The sequence below is a fragment of the Equus quagga genome, chromosome 12 (assembly GCF_021613505.1).
Source record: "Equus quagga isolate Etosha38 chromosome 12, UCLA_HA_Equagga_1.0, whole genome shotgun sequence".
Classification (NCBI taxonomy): Eukaryota; Metazoa; Chordata; class Mammalia; order Perissodactyla; family Equidae; genus Equus; species Equus quagga.
Window position 1 is genome coordinate 80,761,487 of NC_060278.1, and position 20,423 is coordinate 80,781,909.

General features: G+C 53.5%; 1 protein-coding gene across 4 annotated transcripts in view; it reads right to left on the bottom strand.

Annotated features, from left to right (window-relative positions):
• SMOX (spermine oxidase) overlaps positions 1-20,423 on the bottom strand; it is a 36,762-nt gene that overhangs the window by 6,585 nt on the left and 9,754 nt on the right. For 3 of the 4 annotated variants that reach the window (XM_046679755.1, XM_046679752.1, XM_046679751.1), the window contains exons 2-3: positions 6,571-6,804; positions 2,628-2,854 (exon numbers count right to left, since the gene is read on the bottom strand). In XM_046679755.1, coding sequence (XP_046535711.1) covers positions 2,628-2,854; positions 6,571-6,778 — 435 coding nt within the window. In that variant the 5' untranslated portion in view covers positions 6,779-6,804. Of the gene's footprint in view, positions 1-2,627; positions 2,855-4,986; positions 5,281-6,570; positions 6,805-20,423 lie in introns of those variants that run through there. The other variant, XM_046679754.1, reaches the window with a different exon arrangement.

Below are 20,423 nucleotides of genomic sequence, written 5' to 3' on the forward strand. Positions count from 1 at the left end.
CCAGCTGGGGAGTCCAGGGTGGGTTCCCACCCACCAACATTCCACTCAAGAGCAAGGCCTCCACACGAGACAGAAAATATAAAGAAGAGAATGAGTTAAACTGTTCGTTTTCCTCCCTACAGTCACAAGATGCTAGGCGTTTGGCCTTAACTGGAGTCCTCAGCAAATTCCTCACGCAGGACCACTGCCAAAGAATCAGCCTTTCAACTCCCCTCCTCCTCCCTGGGTTGTTTCCTTTGGTGATAAGCAGCGTGGTACCCAGTCCTCAGCCCATGTTGACTAAAGGCCAAAATGCCCAGCTGAGGAGTAACAAATTTAGTCCATCTAAGCGATTCTTTGTGTCAACCACCAACTAGGACAGCCTTAACTGAACGTGGGTTTGTCACATGGGTACAGTCTCCTGTCCTGGGTTAAATGACACCTTCCCAGTGTGACCAAGGGAAAAGAGACAGACCTGTAATGTCTAATACTACTCACCTCAATTCTCATTAAGCACTTTTCATCAGGATCTCATTTAATCCTCATGACATTATGAAGTACGTATAACTATGTTCACTTTACAGGTCAGGAAAGTACAGCTCAGAGAGGCTCAATAACTTGCTCAAATTATACAGCTAATAAATGGTAGAACTAGTACTTAAATCAAGGCAGTCTTGCTCCAGAGATTAAGCTCCATATGATACAACTGCACAAACTCATTTATTTGTTAACAAATATAACACATTCAAATGAGTAGCCCTGCAAAATCATCACCTTTGGAGGGAGGCTGCATATTTTTGACGCCACCCCCAGGCAGGGCTTCACATGCTTAGAGCACACCTCTCAGAATGGCCTTCAGTACTGCAAATCTATCTCTTGACCGCATGGTTAACACCTCCTCCTCCTGACCCAAAGTATCACCCAGAGTGATAACCCACCTCTATCCATCCTACTTTCCATGACTCACACTCTTGGCTTTCAAAAATCAAACCCATGAGCACAAGTTGATAACAATCTACTTTTAAGGACATTTAAAAGAACAAGTAAGTCATGGACCCTGAAAGACACTCTCAAGAGGCATCCATGCTTAAAGCACTCACAACAACCTGGGATCAGGGTATGACTGGTTCCCAGTAGACCAGGAAGCTCTACTTTGAAGAATACTAGTCCTTATCTTCTCATTAAAAATTCAGTCTCTTTGCACATGAGTGCGAACACACAATACCATGGGACTGCACACAACATATTTTGTGAGTGTACACACATAAGACACTGAGTGTGACTGCCCTCCATATTGAGCATGGACTACCCCAAAGCAAGGGTCATTTCTCCTTTCCCATGCTCAAGAGACATAGAAAGTGTACAATAGATGCTTTTTTTTTTTTTTTTTGAGGAAGATTAGCTCTGAGCTAACTACTGCCAGTCCTCCTCTTTTTTGCTGAGGAAGCCTGACCCTGAGCTAACATCCGTGCCCATCTTCCTCTACTTTATATGTGGGATGCCTACCACAGCATGGCTTGCCAAGCAGTGCCATGTCCGCACCCGGGATCCAAACCGGTGAACCCCGGGCTGCAAAGAAGCGGAATGTGCGCACTTAACCGCTGCACCACCAGACCAGCCCCACAATAGATGCTTGTTGACCAATTTACTGACCTGGAGTGCAAGATCCTTATACTATAAAGGACGAGCTGTCAGAAGGCAGGACCTACATATTACCTTGCTTGTTCAGTGCAGTTCACAGAACCAATGAAAGATACCAAAAATATTAACATTTTTAAAAAATCTGAATAAGACAAGGAAGGATGTGTCCCATTGCCACTTCTATCCAACACTGTACTGGAGATATTAGCCAGTGCAACAAGGCAAGAAAAATAAATAAACAGTCTTAGGCTGTGCTGTCCAATACAGTAGCCACTAGACACCTGTAGCAATTTAAAATTAAATTAAATATTTAGTTCCTCAGTTTTATGAGCTACATTTCAAGAGGTCAAGAGCCACATGTGGCTAGTGACTACCATACTGGACAGTGCAGGGCTGAAAACAGCTCTATCATTGTGAAAAGTTCTGTTGGACACTGCTGGTCTAAAGATTAGAAAGGAAAAAATAAAATTCTAATTTTTTATAGGATTACATACATAAAATTCCAAAATATTATTAGAATATAAATTAATATATTAATAGATATAGTATTAGAATTAAAATAATTTAGCAAGGCGGCTAAAATCAATATATAAAAATTAGTTATAGTTCTATATACTGGGGAAAATTAGAAAATAAAGTTCTTTTAAATTACCATTTACAAAAGTATTCAAAAGCAATAACAACAATAATCACCAACTAAGTAATAAATAGTACTAAATAAATAAATAGTACTACTAGCCTAGTAATAAATCTAATAAAAGATGTTCAAGGCCTTTCTGGAGAAAGATGTAATCATGTGTATCAATAATCTCTTACCTAGTACTTCTCACTCATCATCTTCATTCTATCCCCAAATTGCCCTGATTTTCCAAATGTAGGCCCAGAGAGTGTGCAAAGACATGACCGAGATCGTAGACATCCCCAGCAGGTCGCCCAACTCCCCCGACACTGCCAGGGCACTCCCTGCCCCCACACCCTTGTGCCCAGCTGCCCTGCTAACGCCTCACCTCGTTGTATAAATCGCTGAATTCCTCAACCACGTCCTTGGGGATCCTGCGGCCACGGTTGGTAAGGTAGCAGGCCACGCCATTCTTGGAGTAGCGGCTGATGCGGCCCACGCTGCGCTCCCCATCAGTTGTCTCTTCCAAGAGGCCGTTGGCTTCTGCTAGATGATAGATGGGATTCCCATGGGAGCCATGGATCCAGGTGGCTCCCAGTTCAAAAGTGGCGTGTCCTGACGGTGACAATAAGAGGCCCTTAGAGGGGCAGGGACTTCTTCAAAGGGGGCCAGAACACTGCCTCACTCTCCTTCCTCCAAGAGGATCCTTCCACCTCCCACAACAGAGCAGAAAAGGGATTAGATCCCCCTCTGGCAACCAACCAAAGTCTTCAGTGAAAAGTTCCCCGTGGAAACACATGTGGCACAAAATGGGTTCCACTTTATGGCTGAGATAACTGCCCCCCTGAACGACTCTGTGATTTGCCACAGCATCACCGCACTGGATTAGTCAGAAGGTTCTCTTTTTCCACCCCACCTTTTTCTAAGCTAACACCAGACACCAGACCCTCCCACCTCATGGGCGCCTCCCCCTCAGAAGAAATTCTGTGGCGCCTGAGGGTACAGTGGTCCCAGCAAGGGGAGTGAGGTCACCTGTGAGGAGACCCAGGAAGTGACCCTGCCCTCCAGACCCAAGGTCCCCATCTGACCTTATTCTAACACCTCAACATCCCGGTGGCCCAGAGTCTAAGCCCTTCTCCCAGACAGAAAGTGGCCACCTCCCAACTCAGTCTGGGGCAGAGGAAAGAGGGCCAACATCCCAGTCTGGAAGACTCTTCCCCAAGGCAGTCTAAAACAGACTTCCGGAGAAAACTAAGCTCTCTCATCCCACAGCACAGGCGGCAGAATCCTGAGAGGCCGACAGGGGCAGGGGGCAACTCCGGGGCAGGGCTGGGGGCTGCTTCTACCACCTTGTCCACAGCCAAGATGCTCTGCGGCAAGTTGCCTCTCGCCTGGGCCTCAGTTTCCTCTTCTGATGCTGCAGGGACTCTGATGCATTTGTCTCCTTCCCTGCCTAGCTCCCAGGGAAGTTGAAATAATGAAAGGAGAATAGAGAGGAACGTTTTTTGGTGTTTTGTTTTGTTTTGGGTGGCCTGATTCAAGATATCACGCGTGGTCAGTTTTTTGCCAAGATGGTCACAATAATTTCTACTATCCTTACACGCGGCCCTTTGCAACGTGACTTTGCCACTCCCATCAAGAGGTGGAATCTATCTCCCCACCCTTTGAATCTGGGCTGGGCATGTGACTTGCTTAGATTAAAAGAACGCATTGAAAGTGACATTTGTGGCTTCAGACATTCAGACCTAGGCCTCAAGAGACCTCATGGCTTCCACTCTCACCCTCTTAGAATGTGATCACCACGGAGAGAAACCTAGGCTTATCCTGCTGGAGACACAGGGCCCAGCCAAAAAGCCAGTTCCAACCACAGACACAGGGGTGAGGCTATCTTAGACAAACCAGCCCCAGTCAAGCCGCCAGATGACTGTAGCTATGTGGGGGATCCTAGGCAAGACTAGCAAAAGAACCGCCTAGCTGAGGCTTGCCCAAATTTCTGACCCACAGAATATAAGCAAATAAAATGGTGTTGTTTCAAGCCATGACTTTTTGGGGCGGTTCGTTAGGCAGCAATAGCTATCTGATACACCACAAGATGTATACACTGCAACAATCCCCCTAACCCCAGGAACTGAGTATTTCTCTTTTTTGTGCCTTCTTTTTCCTGGGCTGCTTCTAATTAAACCACCAGTTACTAAAAATAGCCCTGTATGCATGTATGTGCCAAACACAGAGCAAGAGCAAACACAATCAACCTCATGCCACAGCCAGTGAGACAGAATTTCCTGGTGTCTCTGGAAAAAGAGGCAGGAATGTGTAGCGCTCTTTGTTCAGGAAAAGTTGGCAGCCTGGAGGGCACGAAAAGCTGAAAATCCAGTGCCCTGCCTCCAGTGGGTTCCTGGGGGCATTTATTCCTAATCCTCCTTTAGAGCCTCAGGCTTGGGGCTCCCCAAAGTGCCTGACCTGAGTTCCCAATAGGAGAAGGGGGCCAGCACCCAGGGGACGGTCCTAGACCTTCCCAGGGCACACCGGGCAGCTCTACGTCATAATCACTGAGCAGTGACGTCCAGGCATGAGGCACCCTTCCTGGCTCCAGACAGTCAGCAAAAGCAGGAACGAGGTGAGCAGCTTGAGGTCAGCAGGAAGGTCAGTGCCCCAACCCCATCCCCCAGGCTCTGCAAGGAGGTAGGGCGGACCAGAGCAGGCCCCAGTCTGAGGATGTTTCCCACCGTCTTCCACGTGCACCTCACCTCTGTCATCCTTGCTACACCCCTGCATCCAAAGGGCATCAGACACCATCTCCATGTCTACTCCACAGTGTCCTTGGAGCCTCTGGTCCTCAATCCCTGCTCTCACCACCATGAGTCACAGCTACCGTCTCACACTGCACACACAACACAGGTACATACACCCTTGTCCAGACATGCTCTCCCCTCTCCTGGCAGGGTCGGCCTGGTCTTCCTCACATAGATCATTCCACACGTATTGCCCCCTCTTTCTTCTATCTACCCAACTCCCACCTTCACCTGAAGCCCTGCCCCGGCTCCCTCCTCCCAGGAAGGCTTCCTGCCTGATGTGTACCCCCTCAGCCTCCCGCAGCCCCATTTCTCCCACCTCGTTGTCCTGTGCCATCATTTCACTGCATGGCAGGTCTCAGCTGTCAGCTACCACTGAGACCGGGCCATTTGTCCCCAAGTCTTCTGCTTCTGTGTCAGACCCTGAATGTTTTAACAAGACTCAAGAACCAGGAATGGAGCCACCCCTTCCCTAAGGCTCCCAGCCACCCCATCAGGTGTAGAGCAAAGAGTCCTAAGACTTCCCTGCTGACTGTCCCCAGGTTTATGAGTGTCTTGGATGGCGCCTTCATCCTCACTGCCAACACAACTCCTGTGTGTGCCAGGAGAAGACAGACACAACCTCACGTACGCCTTCCAGGAAATGTTCTCGGGGAAGACTCCTAATGTGATCAAAGTCTCTGAAAGAAGAGAGAAAGTCCCCATGTCTCCTCAACCTCTGCTTGGTCTAAACCAGACCACCTACTTCTCTGAGCCAGTTGCCACATCCAGCAAAAGCGGGCATACATAGACGCTGCTTGGCCTTGCTGCCCCGTGTGGGAATAGACAGACACAAAATCCTCCGGAGGGTCAATGCAGCCCACAGACTCAGGCCACCGTGCATGGTCCCCCTGGTCCCTACCTGCTCAACCTCTCATTGGTCAGACCCCCTAGCTGGGAAGCCCTGACCTCCAGCTGCATTTCTGGCAATTCCCCACTGGCTAAGACCCCTGGCAAAATCTGCCCACCCCTGGGGTAACAGTCTTACCTGGTTGCTTTCTCTAGAGTCCTCATTACTCTGCAACCTAGACAGACTCACTTCCCAGACAATCCTAAGACCTGCCCACCACCCACAAGAAGGCCCAGAATCCCCTTCCACCTTTGCAGCCCTGAGCTCCTGCTGTGCCAGGCTAGCTCTCAGTCATGATTTACTAATTCATACTCAAAAGTTAATGACCAATAAAAGCTTACAGGATTCCCCTTCTTGTGAAATAGAAACTGGTCCACTCACTGCCAAGAGAGTTTGGTTCTCGGTGTCCCCTCCCTCTTAAACACTGTGAACCTTAGGTCACGTCCCAAAAATGGAGGCCAGAGGCCCACACTGCCACCTCAGACGGCTGCTGAGAGGGCAAATAAAGCTTCTGGAAAATGCCTAGGCAGCATGCATGATGGATCACTTACCCCAGGGAAGAAGCTAAAATACTGAGATTTCAGGTAGGCCCAGGGCACTGGGGGACAAGAGGTGACCTTGGGAGGTGGCTGCACCAAGGTGGCACTCACCGAGTTTCACGCTCTGCACGCGGCCTCCGATGCGGCTGGAAGCCTCAAGCACAGTGACATCCGTGAAGCCCTGCTCCAGAAGCGCTTTGGCTGCAGCCAGGCCAGCCAAGCCGGCGCCGATCACCACCACGCGAGGCTGTCCCCTTCTCCGTAGGCCACGACTGAGAGGGTCATCCGCACTGTCGCCACTGGATTCACAACTTTGCATACCGTCCGCACTCGCCTCCTAGGAACCTGCGGGGGGTGGGGGTGTCACAGCTCACCTGCCCTGCCTTCCCTTTCCACCTGCCCCAAGGGACACTCAAGGGCTCTGCCCTCGAGGGGAAGCCTCAAGCCCTCCCCCTCCTCCCTGAGGACCTGGACAAGCGCCAAATCCAAAAGATGTGGCGAGGGAGGGAGGAAGAGACACAGGGAAGGAGAGAGAAAGGGAGGGCTGCAAGCTGGGCGGCCCCCACCAGCAAGCAGGAAAGCTGGGAGCCCACCCTGAGCCCCTTAAATCCATCAATCTCATCCCAAACCTGCTAGGCACGGCCTCTTCCCCAAGGTCGAGACAAGAGCCGGCCAGAAATATGATGACCGAGAAGGCCAAAGTCAGGAGAAGCTGACCCTGGCACTGCTCACCCTGGACCAAATCAGCCCAGCATGACTGCTATGGTTCAGCTCACACCAACCTGGGGATGCTCACACTGACCCCAGGATGCTTGCACAGACCTCAGGATGCTCGCACAACCAGGATACTTGCACACACAGCACTGGACCCTCTGTTTTCCCTCCCTTGCCTGGCTCTCCCTTGCCCCTTCTCTTCTCCTCTGGCTTTCTGTTAGTCTTTCACAGCCTCAATGAGGTGGCAATTTGGTGGGCAGGACACAGTCCTGCCCTCCCCCCCCCCCCCCGCCCCAGAAAGTGCCACGAGGCCTATATTGGATGAGCCTCTGCTATTCCGGGTAGGTCTCTGGTTGTTTTCCCCAGTCCACCCAGCCCCTTAGTCACCGCAAAGCAGCAAGGAGCCCAGGAAACAGTGGGCCATGAGGACCCGTGGCACCAGAGGCCAGACATCAAATTGACAGTTACGCTAAGCCAGCTTGCTCAGAGACGCCAGGCTAGGGAGCCGATGGCTGTGAGGCCTAGAGGGTCCCTGAATCCAGCCCCAGGGCTGGGAAAGGCTACCCTTCTATTCCCAGAGTGACCACGAGGGTTTGAAGGTGTTTGTGGGCCATCCCGGAGAGCCACTCAGTTCTGATCCTGTCCCTGTTCCTCCCCTGACCCAAACAACTTAGATCCCAGATGCCCTTGCTGAGGTTTCAGTGGCAGAGGTTGCAGACTCTAATAGTATCCAGGATCTAACAACAGGGGAGCAAACGTGGGTGGAAGGTGGCTGCTGGGCAGTGGATAGGAGGCATATAAAAAGCTGTCACCAGGTTGGCCGGTAGCATAATGGTTAAGTTCGCGTGCTCCGCGGTGGCGGCCTGGGGTTCTTGGGTTCAGATCCCGGGTGCAGACCTGCACCACTCATCAAGCCACGCTTTGGCAGGCAACCCACATACAAAGTAGAAGAAGACTGACACAGATGTTAGCTCAGTGACAATCTTCCTCAAGCAAAAAGAGGACTGGCAACAGATGTTAGCTCAGGGCCAATCTTCCTCAAGCAAAAAGAGGAAGATTGACACAGCTGTTTGTTCAGGGCCAATCTTCCTCACCAAAAAAAGGTGTCGCCTATACCTAATAAAGCTGAGCAAAACTGTTCCCACAACACAGCAATCCCACTCCTAAGAATAACACCCAAGAGAAACAGGGCATATTCCATCAGATAGACATGCTAAAGAATATTCATAGCAGCTTTATTTATAATAGCCAAAAAACAGAAACAACCCAAAGGTCCATCTACAGGAGAATGGAGAAATATATTGTGCTATGTGTAGCATATTCATAAAGGGAATATTTTTCAGCAATAAAAAGAACTCCTGATACACTCAGCAATTTAACATCGAGCAAAAGAAGCCAGAGGCAAGAGAGCACCTCCTGTATGACTCCATTTACGTGACGTTCATGAAGAGGTAAAATCGATCTGTGATGACAGAAGAGAGATTGGGAGGGGGAGAACGACTGGAAAGGGTCAGGAGGGAACCTTCTGGGGTGGAAGAAATATGTGTCAATCTGAAGGGTGGTTACACAATGTACATATAAGGATCCACTGAGTTGGGCATTTAGGATCCGTGCCATCAGTGCAGGTCTGCATACCTCAATAACCACTCAGATGTCTCTTCCTGGCGCCCCATAAAACGATGAAAGCTGGCACCCTGACCTCCTTCTCCACCCATCTCAAGGTCTGAGGGCTGAAGTTCCATCCTACTTGCACAGCGCCCTCTAACATCTTTTTATCGTAAGTTTAGCAAAGCGGTCTTTTTCTAAATATGCTCTCAGGCTGTGATGCTGCTCCTATGCCTCCCCCCTCCCACCCACTCTACCTGCCCACGCCACCCCTGGGCAAGGACGGGAATGTCCCCCAACTCCTGCCCCCAAACTTCCTGCACCCAGGCCTGCCCACTCCGCGCAGGAGCGGTTCCCCAGAGGGCCAGAAGGTGGCGCCCGAGGCCCGGAGCCCTCGCCCCGCACCGCCCCGCCCACCCCGGGCAGAGTCTCCGTTCACGGGCAGGGGCTCCCTGCTCTTGGCTCCCACCCCCTTCCAGAAGCCATGTCGCGGCTTTCCCATTCCTCTCCCGCCTCCTTCTGTGCTGCTTTTGTCCCCACCCCCGCACCCCACGGTGTTCTGCCCGGCCTCCCGCGAGCACGGGGCTCAGGGCTGGCTCCAGTCCTTGCCCCACCTCCCCCTTTCCCCTCCCCGCTCCCCCTCTGCCTCCCTCCCCTCCCCCAGGTTCGCCTTCCGGTGGACTAAATTTAGAGGTGAGGGTGTGGCTGCCTGGACAGGCTGCCTTTGCGGCCATCGGGGAGGAAGGGTCCCCGATATGACGCGGCAGCCAGCCTGCTCTGCGTCACGTCTGTAAACACACGGGGTGCTCCGAGCTGCTGCTGACGCCACCTGCCAGGCACCCCGCCCTGCTCCCACGCCCCAGTTCCCAAGCACTGGGGGAGCCCTTGCCTGCGTGCTGGTCTCCAGGCCTCCGTCCCCACCCCGAGCCCGAGGCCACCCCCCAAAACAACCTCTTATACAATGGAAGGGTGGGATCGCTGCAGTGGTTCTCAAAGCTCCCTGGTGGAACGCCTTCTTGAAAAGCTCCCGTGGGGCCCAGGGTGTGACTGGGATGAAACGGGGTCCGGCTCCCCCTGAAGTCTCATCAGAGAACTCCCAGGCTCCGTGGGGCACCACCTCTGAAAACCCGGGGTGTGGATAAGCTGCTGCCTTGGGAAGCCCTATAGGGAAGAACACTGGGGCAGCAGCACCTTCCCGGCCGGCTACCTGAACTGCCTGGCTTCCCAGCCTCCATTTCCTTCTATCGAAGTGACCGGCTTGTCCTCACTACATTGTTGTGACAGTTAAAGGCCCCATGTGGATATCACAAGATTGTCAGCATTTTCAAGAGCCTCATGTGAAAATCATTTGTAAAGTTCTGTAGCTGAATCATGAGCAGACTGTCTTTGGCATGGGGTTTAGGAAGGGATTGTGGGAAACACAGGCCAGCAGGTAGCCTTGAAGATGAACACAGAAAGGACTGTGTTCCCAACATCTCAGAGACCTTGAACTCAAATAGACATCACATGTGGGCGCCAGGCGGAAGCAGGTAAGCAGGGGCCATGTAGGTCACCTGCACCCCTGACCCTCACGGCTAATCCCACAGTCATGTCCCTTTATAGGCCTTGTCCCAGATGGACCCGTCAACCCCTGGGGTCCCCAGGAAGCCAGAGAAGCAACCTGCACAGCCCACAGAGGGCAGAGAGATGAGGAGTCTGCCCTGTGGCTCCCCGCATTGGCCCATGGAGCCAACACACCCTGGGGTCCAAACCAAAAGGGAGAGAGAAAACTACCCAGGGGAACACCTACTATGTGCTGGGCCCTCAGCTAAATGCTGAGCTGGACCTTCCAGCGCCCTGTGAGCTCCAGCTAGGGCGGTGAGGAGCAGGGGAGAAGCAATTTGTTTTCTGCTGGTTTGTGTCATCTTTTCCTTTCCAATACTTTTTTTTTTTTTAATTTTATGAGAAAATGCCTTATTGAGGAAGAAGAAACCCTTAATGGTCCTCGGTGCCTGCCTGCCCTTCTCTCGCCTTCGAGAAAGAAATAAATAAATAACATCCGCTCCTTGATCTGTATGCATAGGAGAAACAGAACACCCTGTACTTTTCGAGCAGATAAAGGAGAGAAGAAAAGTGCTGGCTCAGCCAGGCAGGGAGGAGGGGAGGGGAAGGAGGGAGGCACAGGGCAACAGACACTTGCCTTCTCGATCGGGCTTCCATGGCAAAATGGGGGTGGGAGCCAGGGGCCCCCATGGCTGCAGACAGCCAAGCCTGGTAGCTTCAAGAAATCAGGCCAGCCACAGCATGAGTGTCCCACCCTCTTTCAAGAAGCACCCCTGCCCACCCCCTGCTCTGGCCTTCAGGCCACCACCTCCCCCTGCTGCCCAGAGCCAATACTGCCCTCACTGAACCTGCCCAAGGAGCCAAGCTTGACAGAAGGCAGCAGGGCAAGGAGAGTGGGAAAGAGAGAAGACAAGCCCTGTCCCATGGCAGGGTCACCAAAGAAGGATGGATGAAGACTAGGAGGCCACGCAACGGGAATGGACACTAGCAGCCAAGCATGTGTCCACTGCCACTTCCCCAGCCACCTTCTCTGAACATCCTCACCAGTTTCATTTTGTCCCCCTTTACCCTCTTAAGAAGTGCCTCCTAATCGCCATATACCAGAGACATGTTTTAGTCCTGGCCTCCAACATCTGACAGTCACAACCCTGCTGAGCCCCTCCTAGAAATGCCCAGAACTGAGCTGGGGGCACCGCGCATTTCCTTGTGCTTCCCCCACAGTGCTTAAAGCTGCTGGAGCACCGATCACTCCCAAGACTGGAAGCTGAAGGTATCCTTAGTGGAGGACCTGCCCTTCCTATGGGGTCAAGCCAAGTCAACCCCACAGCCCAAATCACTGTTGCCTCTACCCTCAGCTTCCACAGGTGCCCGTCTGCCTCCTCCATCTGAACCATGCCCGTAGAGAATTGCTGGGCCTGCACAAGTCCCACCCCTTAAAGACAAGCTTGGCCAGACCTCTCATTAACGAGGGATAAAATCCAGCAATTCACGAGCACCTGCTACGTTCCCGCGTGGGAAAGGCCCCAGCACGTCAGCCTCGACCCTCTGGACCCCTGCTGACCTTTCCAGCTTCAAATCTCATTCACCCACCCCCCCAAACATACACACAACCCCTACTTCACCAAAGTCTTGGGCATCCCCAGCCTAGCCCACGTGAAGGCCTGTGGACACGTCTCTCTTGCAGGCATCACAGAAGCTGGGTCTGGGTTCTCACATGCACACCCTGCACAGGGCACTGTGGTCGTGCAGCTGTGTTTTTGAACCACCAGCAAAGCCGGCCTGCTCTAGTGATGTTTCCTGAAGGCACAAGACACCTAGGAAATGCGAGTTCCTGGCACTGCTTCTGCTCTGCAACCACCACCATGCCACCCCTGCCTGCTCTCAAAGCATGGGCAAATCAGACCAGGAACTCCTGTTGCCTGTTATTCAGGAGAGGCTGCAGCCCCACGATCGCTGAGCAGGGCTGAGGTCCCAGGCTAGGCTGGTGACCCTCTCTCCGAGCCCCGGTAGGGAATGGCATGGAGGCTCAGTGGCCCAGCTCAGTGCAGGCACCCCTTCCTCCTCAGCATTGGGAGTCCACTTCAGCTCACCCAGCAAACAGCAGGTCACTTCCTCCGCAACAGTGGGCACTACCACAAAAACGATGCCACGAAGGGCCAGCTTCCCATGTGCCCCACACCCTTCCAAAGTCGCCCCTCACAAGAGACAAAAAATGTCTACCCATCTTTGGCTCCCTCGGAACACAGGCTACTCCCAAATGCGTCTGCCTCCCTGTCCTTCTTTCAAGGTCAGCCCAGGATGAATGACCCATTCCCCAGAGAAGAAGAGAATGGCCAAGGCAGTCAGCCCACCTGGCTCACCTCACCTCACCCCTTAGGGTCCAGACTCTGCGAGCAGAAGCTCTCCAGATTGGGCCCACCCCTTCCAACAAGCAGGCTTCTCCCCTCCTCTAAGCCCAGGGCTCTGGGGGCCACCTGTGCCCTCTCCAACCAACCTTGGGCACTTAACAAGTCTCTCCTCCTAGCGTCCAAGGGCAACAGCCCTAACTCAGTTTCCCTGGAGGGACCCCTCTCTGCCTCAAGCTTCTAACAAGAGGGGAGGGAAGCTGGGGGGTGGGTCCAGGGGAATCTCTCTGGACTGCCTGGCAGGTCCGGGGAGGGATTTGGATTCTCGCGGGCCCCCCAGACAATGCAATTATTCTTCAAATGTAAAAAAATGCCCAGAAATCCCAGACCAGCTGCTTTGCACAGCGGCCTAGACAAAGGGGCTCTGTGTCTGCCCAGAAGGCTCCTCCCACTCCTCAACCCCAGGGAGGGGCTGGGCTCCAACTCCTCCCAGCCAGACCCTTGCCAGCCCCCCTCACGCAGGCCAGCCAGCGAGGAAGTGAAGGAGGCAACATTGCCGGGCCAGGTCCGGCCAGCCACAGTGAGAGGGTGGGGGGAAGAGAGGGGAAGCGTGGGGACAGGGCAGGGCAGCCTGTGAGCCCAGGAGACAAGGGAGGGAGGGGCCCAGAGACCTGGGGTCAGGCCCAGCTCAGTCTCTCCCTTGCCAGGCGGTCCCAGACCAGTGTCTTCCCTTCTCTGGGCCCCATCTAGCCAACACCTCTGAACTCACCCCAAAGACACAGCATCTGCACCCCGCCTCCTGGACATTCTCATCTAAGCCCCATCTGATGCTCGACTGCCTCTAGTCTTCAAGCTTTCCCATCTGTAAAACGGAAATAAGCAGAGCTACCTGGTAGGATTGCTGGGAAGATTAAATGATAGCAGAGGTAAATGTGTGGCCACCTGCCAGGGCCACCTCAGACCAGGAGGGAGAGAGGAGGATCCCCAAAGAGACTAGCACGGAGGTGGGAGCCACCTCTGCCAGTGCCCAGACCATTTCACTTGTGGAAGAATCCCAATCTTCATCTGAGCTCCAATCTCAGCCTCAGCCTTGGTCCCACCCAATCTCAGACTGGACCACAACCCCGACATCAATCAGACTGCCCTGCAGGCTGTGTTCGACTGACCCCCCTCCCTGCCTCAGCCTGCCCATCGTACCCAGTTTTGGGGGTAAGGGGCAGGTATCAGAGATGGCGGCCATTAGCCAACCCCAAGCTCATAAAAGGGGAAAGGTGAGGGTCCCTCATTCCTCAGAGCCCTCCCACCTCACAGGCCAACGTGGGGAAGGGGCTCTGGGGGCTCCATCTTCCATCCCGGCACCTAGACTTCTCTCTGAGCACCATGTCTTTGTTACCCACGTCTCTTCCCTGAATCCAGATGCATAAAGTCCCTAAAAGCCCAACTTGAAAAGGCTTTGTAAGCCTTTTCAGAAGAGAAGCAGGGAGGTTGCACTGCAGGGAGAGGCAGCCCTGGACTTAGTGTACGGGGGACAAAGCAGGGCCCACACCAGCACTGGTAGGCAGGCGGGGGAGGCATTCCTGGAACTCTCTGGGCGGGCCTCTACTTCCCTTGATGCTCTGCAAGATGGGATAGACACAGGTGGATTGTTCTAGGACCCCGACTTATTGCTGCCTGCTGGGACAGACCCTGGAGACTAGAGGCCCCAGCTCCAGGCTAGCAGCCTAGCTGGTGGTGGAGAAGGGGAAGAAAGCATGGAAAGAAGCCTGAGAAAGGCTGGGGTCTTTCTGACGGGCCTAAAGCTCAGCTGGCAGCCTTGATGACTGTGCAGCTGGAGGGAGAAACAGCAGTGGAGGGGGGCCAGGGCAGAGCCTAGGACTGCACTGCTGCCCCCACACCCACACCCAGACAGCTATACCCCAAACTCCACCCTGGAGAGCCCACCTTCAGCAAAGATAAGTGAGTGGGGACTGGCCCCGTGGCTGAGTGGTTAAAGTTCCGTGTGCTCCGCCTTGGCAGCCCACGTTTGCAGGTTCGATCCCGGGCGTGGACCTACTCCACTCATCAGCCATGCTGTGGCAGCATCCCACATACATAGCAGAGGAAGATTGGCACAGACGTTAGCACAGGGCTAAGCTTCCTCAAGCAAAAAAAGAAGAAGACTGGCAACAAATGTTAGCTCAGAGCGGCTCTTCCTCACCAAAATTAGTTAATTGAGTGAGTGGATCCCACTCTGACAATAGGTCACATCAGGTGACGGTCATGATTGCTTCTCAACATCTCCTATGAACCTTTCAAAACCTGGGCCACCCCCACTACTAGCTTCCATCTCCAACTCCAGCTCCTCACCCCCCATGCCTGGTTTCCCATCTTTGCGTGTGTCTGTGTGCAGATGTCCTGTCTGGCCAGGTAGGCAGTCACCTCTCCACACACACGGCCCACATTGTCCCCCTCAGATCCCAGATCTTCCAGAGGCAGGCAAACCCCGCGGCCCTTCGGCTCAGAGAGAGGTCAGGGGTCTGCTGTGGTGATTATGCTGCTCCTGGATGCTCCTGGAAAAGATGAAATTGCCCAGACAGCGGCCTCTGCCCCTAACGTGTATGGCCTTGGAAGAGTCCCTTAGCACTTGAGCCTCAGCTTCCCCATCTGTAAAGTGAGAGTGATCACCTCTACTCTTGAGTGAGGCTGGCCCTGACCCCAGACCCTATTAGCCAGCTTCTTATGTCCCAAGCAAAGTCCTAAAGGCACAGGTTTCACTTCAGCAGCTCTTAGATGAGACCCCAGGGCCTGGATTTCCTCTCTCTTAGCAACACCTGATACACCAACTCTGAATCTCCTTCCAGGAACTCATCAACCACAGAAGTCGGTGAGTCTCTTATACCTCTGTGTTCAAACCACAGAACTGATCTACTGGCAACTACGTTGGTGCAAGACAGCCCTTGGCGTCAGCAGACCAGGCCGTGGGAAGAGGAGGGCTGATGGGAAATGGTGCTCACCGTCACTCACTCCACTGGGAGAAAGTTTTCCTAAAAGGGCTGAATCTGGACAAAAAAAACAGCCTCAAGACCAAGGTTCCAGCCCTGTGCTGAGGCACCCAAGTCACCATGGCCCTGGGGAAATCCCAGGAAGAGACACCTCTCTCATACACACAAACACAATCACAAAAACATACTTACTTGTGTTTCACTTGATGACCCAACTTGATAAATAGTCCCCTCCTTTGGGGACACCTTATAGCACCATAGTTTTCATATAGGCCCTGAAGTCAGATCACTTATTTTTAAATACCAATGGTTTAAACCTCTACCACATATTCAATGAGTGACCTGAGCCTCATCAGTAGAATGGTGAGAAAGAGGACTTGCCTCACAGGGTTGAGTGAGACAATACAACTGCTTAGCCCAGAGCCAGGCATGTAGCAGCAATGGTTCTTAAATTTATTTTCCTACAGGCCCAAGTCTGCACGCTAGTGGGGGTCACCACAGGAAGGGCTGGCACACCAGATGTGGGTGGGGTAGCCACAGCCAGTAGAGAGGTCATAGACCCTCCTGCATGATGGCTCCAGAGCAAGACCTCCAGGCCTCAGAGAGAACACTCCATCCCACAGTGACACCGCTGTGGTCTGACGACAGGAAAGGAACAGAGGATTAGGAGAGAAGGGCCACCCCACTTACTGGGGGCACTTAGACCTACCAGGCAAGGTCTATGAGGCTGTAAGTACAATGACAGGACCATCTCTCCAAGCTGGCCCTCAGTGATCCTCACCTCCTTGTACTAACGCCAGGTGGAGGCCCCTCCCAGGCTGACCCATATAATCAATAGCACAGTGTAGAAACGTGGAGTGTGACTTCTGAAACTAGGTCATAAAGCACATTGTGGCTTCCGCCTTGCTCTCCTGGACTGCTTACTCCAAGGGAAGCCAGTCACCACGTCATGAGGACACTCAAGCAACCCTATGGAGAGGCCCAAGAGACAGGGAACTGAGTCCTACCAACAGCCAAACCATCTCGCCCAGCATGTGAGTGCACCCTGCTAGAAGCAAACCGTCCAGCCCCAGTCAAGCCTTCCGATGACTGCATCCCCAGCCGACATTCTGACTGCCACCTCCCAAGAGACCTTCAGCCAGAAACACTCAATGGCTCCCAAATTCCTGACCCACAGAAACTGTGAGGATAATAAATGTTTACTGCCGCTTTAAGCTACAAGTTGTGGGCAGGTTTGTTACACAGCAATAGGTAACTAATACAGTCAGCAATTCTCTGTCCCCAGAGACCCCCCCCCGCAGGGTAGAGACCCCCAGGTAAAGACCCCATTCTACTTAGGGTCCCAGCTCCCTCTTCCCTGAAATCCAGGGCCAGGGTACAGTGAGCACAGAGCCTGGCCAGACGCTGCAGCTTGTCAGCCCCAGGAGACGGGAACTCCTGCCCAGCCATTGCACACACCCACCTGGAGATTTTTATCAAAGACCAACCCCCAGCTCCCACATAGGTCATCTAAGTCGGACGCTTTGGGGTGGGGTCTCAGCATGAATCTATTTTAAGGACGCTACATGATGCTAATGTACAGTCAAGGTTGAGAATCGCTGCTCTGGAGCAGGCTCCAAATGCAGATTCCAGGCCAGCCCAGAACGTCTGGGGCCTGCCTGTGAGGAGAGGAGGAGGCAGAGAGAGCTGCAAGGCCAGGCAGTATCCAGGGTCCAGTCCCCACCCCCAGCTCAAGCTGAGCATCTCCCTTTCTCCTCCCCTCCCCTGCTGCTGCCCAGCTCCCAAAGCGCTCTGCATCCCATCCCAAGGCAGACAACGCCAACCTCTGCCCATGGGGACCGCTCCCTTTGAGAGGACCCAGCGTGAGGATGGGGTCTGGCTCTCAGTGATCTCGAGGAAGACTCTGTTTCCTCATCTGTAAAATGGGAATTGCCATCACACCTGCTCTGCTCTCTAATGGGTCCTAGGCTCCCACTCAGAAGTCTTTATAAAGATCTGTAAGTTTTGTCTCCCTTAAGACACAGCCCTGCCTGGCACTGCGTTAGCCACAGGGATTGGTTCAACAGACAGGGCCGCAGCCAGTTAACTCACAGGTACACGGGGCGGTGCTAAGGGTTGTGATGGTGAATGCAGGAGGGGACGGTGAGAGGCTTCTAACGGTGGCAGGGAACAGGGTCAGAGAAGACTGCAGGAGAGACAGCAGGAGCGAGCCCCAGGCAGGGGGAACCGCACGTGCAAAAGCTCAGAGGCACTGCTCACACCATGGGCTCTCAACACCGCATTTCCTTCCCAGGACTCACCCTCCGAACCCAGGCTCCATGTGGCCACACTCACCTGACCTGCCGGCAGGGAGGGCCTTCCTTGAGCCTCCCCAAGCCAGTCAGCCACACGCACAAGCTCGCCCCCTGGGGGCGCCCAGGAGAAAAGGCAGGATGGCCTCGGCTCCCCAGAGGGCACAAACCCCAGAGGCAGGGTCCCAACCCTCCAGAGAAAGGGGATGGGGTGGGGAGGACAGTCACAGTCACTCAACAAATGGTACAGGCATTGCAGACAGCGTACTGTGCAGGGTGAAGAGCAGGGAGAAGCTGGGTGGGCACAGGATATCCTGGGGTGGGGAGATGTCTTAAAGCACGGGGGGCATGTTCCAGGCCTGGGGTGTGGCCGGTGGGGAGAGAAGGTATGAGAGAAAATGGGGCCCAAGAGGAGGGGGTAAAATGAGGGCGAGAGGGAGCAGGGAACAGATTTTTCACTCATTCAAAACTGCTTAGTCCTCACAGCCAGTAGGATGGCCACTATCAAAAATAAATAAATAACGAGCATTGGTGAGGATGCAGAGAAACTGGAACCTTTGCGCACCATTGGTGGAAATGTAAAATAGTGCAGCCACTGTGGAAAACAGCATGGCAGTTCCTCAAAGAATTAAATATAAAATTACCCATGACCTAGCAATTTCACTTCTGGGTACACACCTGACATAACTGAAAGCAGGATCTCAAAGAGATATTTGCACACCCACGTTCACAGACAGATTATTCACAACGGCCAAAGGGTAGAAGCCACTCAAGTGTCTGTCCACAGAGGCATAAACAAAATGTGGTATACGCATACAATGGAATATTATTCAGCCTTTAAAAATGAAGGAAATTCTGACACATGCAAAACATGGAGGAACCTTGAGGACATTAGCTGAGTGAAGTCAACCAGTCACAAAGGACACATACTGTTTGATTCCATGTATATGAGGCACCTCGAGTAGTCAAATGCATAGAACAGAAAGTAGATGGCGGCTGCCAGGGGCTGGGGGAGGGGAGAATGGGGAGTTGGTGTTTAATGGGAACAGAGTTTCAGTTTGGGAGGATGAAAAAAAGTTCAGCATCTTGATGGGGGTGACAGTACACAACAAGGTAAATGTCCTTAATGCCACTGAACTGAATACTTGAAGACAGTTAAAATGATAAATTTTATGTTATACATATTTACAGTAAAAACACCAACAACAAAAGTTGAGTGAGTACTACTCTGTGCTGGGCACTCGGGGTACAGCAACAGCCAGAAGCCCCCCCGCGCCGAGGGTCGAACACTCAGGGCTGACGGGGGCCACAAAGAAAGGCAGGGGGAGGGGAGAGGCAGCTGCTCTGTGGCGGGAGGTCAGGGAAGCCTCTGCCGAGGTGACACTGAAGCAGAGGAAGTGACAGGCAGGAGGGGATCAGAGGGTGACCTCCTGGGGACTTGCTGAATGACAGGATGTGGGGGTGAGTGCCAGGGCGGGGTCAGGATGACTTGGGTGAGCAGTTATGACATCACCAAGACAAAGCCTGACAAATTCTGTGTCAACTGGTCATCCCTCTTCCCCTTCACAACAAGCCCGTGAGGCAGGAAAGACGAGAAATAGAGCCCATACAACTGGGTGCAGGACCTGCAGGTGGGAGGAGAGCCCAAGCAGTCTGACGCCGGAGCCGAGCTCTCTCCTCAGGGCTGTCTCCAGAGTTGGAACGCTTCTCCAGGCTGCCTCCCACTGCAGGGCCAAGTGCACCCCCGAACACAGGGCCCAGGGCCCCTCTCCCAGCCCCACTTCATCTGCATCACCTGCAGGCACGGCCCTGCCAGCCCCTGACCTGGGTCAGTGTCCCCGCTCAGAGACCCACCCATCCTGCAGATGGGGCCTTGGAAGCCCAGGAGATGGGAGCTGGCAGATAAGGAGGTGGCTTCCCCGTGGGACTTCTCCTCTCTCCCTGCCAGGAGCCGCAGCCTCACAGTTCTAGGGTGAAGGAGGACAGCCCAGTCAGCACTTTCCACTGACTCTTTCAAAACCACTGACAAGCTCTGAGACAGACTGGTGAGACGAGTGCGGCCCGGGCGCAGTTCCCCCTTGCCGGCCCCACGTGACTCTGCACAAAGCCCATCTGTGCTTTGGCTCCAGCCCCCAGGAGGGGGGCTCTGAGAGGATGCAGGCCCATCCTTTCTCCAAGCCACAGGGTCCCCACTCTGCTGAGCCCAGGCCCTGTGCTCCCTGCCCACAGAGATGCCGCCACCCCAACAGCAGAGCTGAGCTGTCCAAGGCTCACTGGGCCCAGGCTGTGTTTGTGGGGAGGGGGACCCCTCCACTGTAAACTCTTTTCCAGCAAAGCTGCCTCTCCTACGGCCCCTGCTCAGCATAGTTCATCACAGAGGTAGGTGGCATGCATGATCCCAAAATAGGAAAGGAAAACATCTCCCCCACATTCAGCCACAGATAAGCCACAGAGCAAACAGTTACCTACTGAGCTCTTGGTGTGCC